At 32.0% G+C, this 2706-nt stretch overlaps 1 protein-coding gene across 1 annotated transcript; it reads left to right on the top strand.

The window, feature by feature from the left end:
• Positions 1-336: 336 nt before the first annotated feature.
• On the top strand, positions 337-2432 carry LOC146998308 (peroxynitrite isomerase THAP4-like). Its single transcript, XM_085812398.1, has 2 exons — positions 337-500; positions 2180-2432. Exons 1-2 carry the CDS (start codon positions 348-350, stop codon positions 2381-2383), a joined length of 357 nt encoding a protein of 118 aa, XP_085668524.1. The 5' UTR covers positions 337-347; the 3' UTR covers positions 2384-2432.
• Positions 2433-2706: the final 274 nt, after the last annotated feature.

The raw sequence follows: 2706 nt of genomic DNA, 5'->3' as shown, positions 1-2706 counted from the left end.
GCCATCGCCAACTGCGCCTGCGCTGGGCCCAGGAACATCGCGACTGGTCCATGGATCAGTGGGAGAGAGTTGCCTGGTCAGTTGAATCACGGTTTGTCATTCATCACGCCGATGGCCGTGTCAGGATACGCCGTCTTCCAGGCGAACAGTTGCTCCCTCAATTCACAGTAGGTCATACACAGGCCGGTGGTGGCTGTATTATGCTCTGGGGGACATTCTCTTGGGCGTCTCTGGGTAAGGCTCCTATATACCAGGCTGAATCATCAGGCATTCGCGATCCCAAGTGGGAGATTTAATGGCGGCTGTGTAGTTACGGTGCAACAATTTTATGTGTTTTTTTGTGTAAAATGGGCGGATGTGCAGCTATTAATTGTTCAAATCATTCACGGAAAGGTCATACATTGGTAAAATTTCCTAAAAATGAAGAAAGGAGAAAAATATGGGTAAATAATTGCCGAAGAGACAATTGGAAACCTGGTCCAGGCGCTGAACTTTGCTTAGTAAGTATAATGTTAATTACGCCTTCATTTAGAGTTTATATCTTCTCTGATGTTTATAATGTGCAAGTAAAGTGAAATTCTTGTGTACAATAACCTGAGTATCTGCTAATTTCTGTAATAATAGCTATAATTAAATTAGTCTAGGGTTAATGTACCCGTCGCCAAACATCGCCAATGTGGATGTTTTGAATGTGGAAAAGAAATTTCTCTTCTAATATAAAGCGCAGATTTTGTTTTCCTGTGCTAATTGTGGAATTTATACTAATGTAACATGAAAATCATTAGCATATTGAAATTTATTAAAAAATAAATAATAATTTGGAAAGTCAAGATATAATCTGAATGTTTGCTAAAGATATATGTAACATTATACTATAGTTGCAATATCGTTGGAATGATATATAATTTTTTTCTTTATTTTATAATCACTGTTGTTAAAAAGTTAGATGAGTTGTTTATGCACGGTGCCCACTACTGTTTCTTGGTTAAAATAACTTCCAGAATTTTGACATTGACATCTGATGTCAGTAGAATAAATTGAATAGTATGAGACAAAATATATATAATCTAATCAATAATTGCAAGTACCATATAGTTATAATCCAGTATTATACAATTTGGCAATGGAGTAAAGATTTAGAAATGAATGCAGAACTTTCAAATAAGCACAGAAAACTTGTGAAACTGCATGTGTATTTTTCAAAAAAAATTGTAGTGTTTTTAATGCATGTGTAGTGTTTTTAATGCATGTGTAGTGTTTAATGCATGCATAACAATCAAATAAATCTGCCTGTAATGATGAATTTCAAAGGCCAAGCCAAAATCCTTTCATGAATTTGATACTTCTAAAGAATGTGATCTCGTCAAATTAAATCCTCATGACATTGATAAACAGTTATTACTGATCTGTGTTACAAAACAGATTTTTATACATGATAAATAATATTTTCTGAAGCGTTATTTTGTGTTGTCATCTCTAAATAAAAAATTGCCTACAAATTCAGAAAGCTACTGAACTACGTTCTAGAGTTTTTAATAACTTTAATTGGATATGTCTGTGCCGGTGTAATTTAAAAAATTGTTGTTTAAACTGGCCTTGATGCTTTTTAAAATGCATGTTGGCACTGTGCTCCGAAATTAGGGCTATGTTTTGAATGATTAGAGAATTAAAAATTAAATATTTCAATTAGAGCAATAAACATTACTACAATTATAACAAGAATCATAGTCTGCTGTAATTATAAATGTATTTATCGGCCTAGTATCTTAAAAGTTGGGTGAAGTGAACTCTTATTTTCTTATCTATTGTAAGAGCACTATAGCAAGAAATATAAAGTTTTATTTTAGTTGTTTTTAATGTTATAGCAAAACACTACTTCATTTAATTTTTGGATAATGTTCTAAAGAACACTTTAAATTATAGGCAAAAAATAAATATTGGATAATTAAATTCTGCCCAAGCTTACAAGATGCTGCTGCTGATATGTTAGACATGGTTTATTTATTGTTTCAGTTTTTTATAATACTGGGCCTAATTTAATTACCTGCATATTTATTTATTGCCTATACTTACTTACAGTTCATGCTTGCTGCCTTTGGCACAACCTCACTGTGTGGTTTGTTTTTTGTACTTTTATTTATTTTGTATACTTTTTTTTTATTACTTTATGTATTTACAGGATCATTTTGAGGAATCTCAATTTGAGTCACTATGCAAAGATAGAAAAAAACTAAGAAAAACTACAGTACCAACACTCTTTAGCATTCCAAATCCACCACCATCTGTAACTGATGTCCGTGTGCATAAATTTTCCCATTGTGTTACTTCATTTTATCTAAATTTCAAGGATAATTCTTTTCATTTTTATATGGCATGTTATTAGTATAAAGGCTAGTGAAAATAAATTGGTATGTGTATATGTTTTTGAAGTGTAATGCTTAAATAAAAAGATAGTGCGTGTGTTTCTTCATTTAAACAAAATTTCAAGGATAGTATTTTCAGCGTTGTACTGTTTGTTATTTCTCAATGTAAAGGGTAACAAGGGGAAAAAAACTGGTATGGTACATCTGTTTTTTAAGCATGATAATTTTATTTATTTCTTTAGTGATGCATATATATAGAGAGAAGGTGTTTGGTCCAACTGAAGTTATAATAAATCTAATTTTACTAGATCTCTCCCTCCCCTCAGGTGTAGAAAATTTTCAA

This window comes from Stegodyphus dumicola, chromosome 3 (assembly GCF_044657685.1).
Source record: "Stegodyphus dumicola isolate Sdum_Otavi_A_Nest chromosome 3, ASM4465768v1".
Lineage (NCBI taxonomy): Eukaryota > Metazoa > Arthropoda > Arachnida > Araneae > Eresidae > Stegodyphus > Stegodyphus dumicola.
This window is presented reverse-complemented; position numbering and strand designations above follow the sequence as displayed.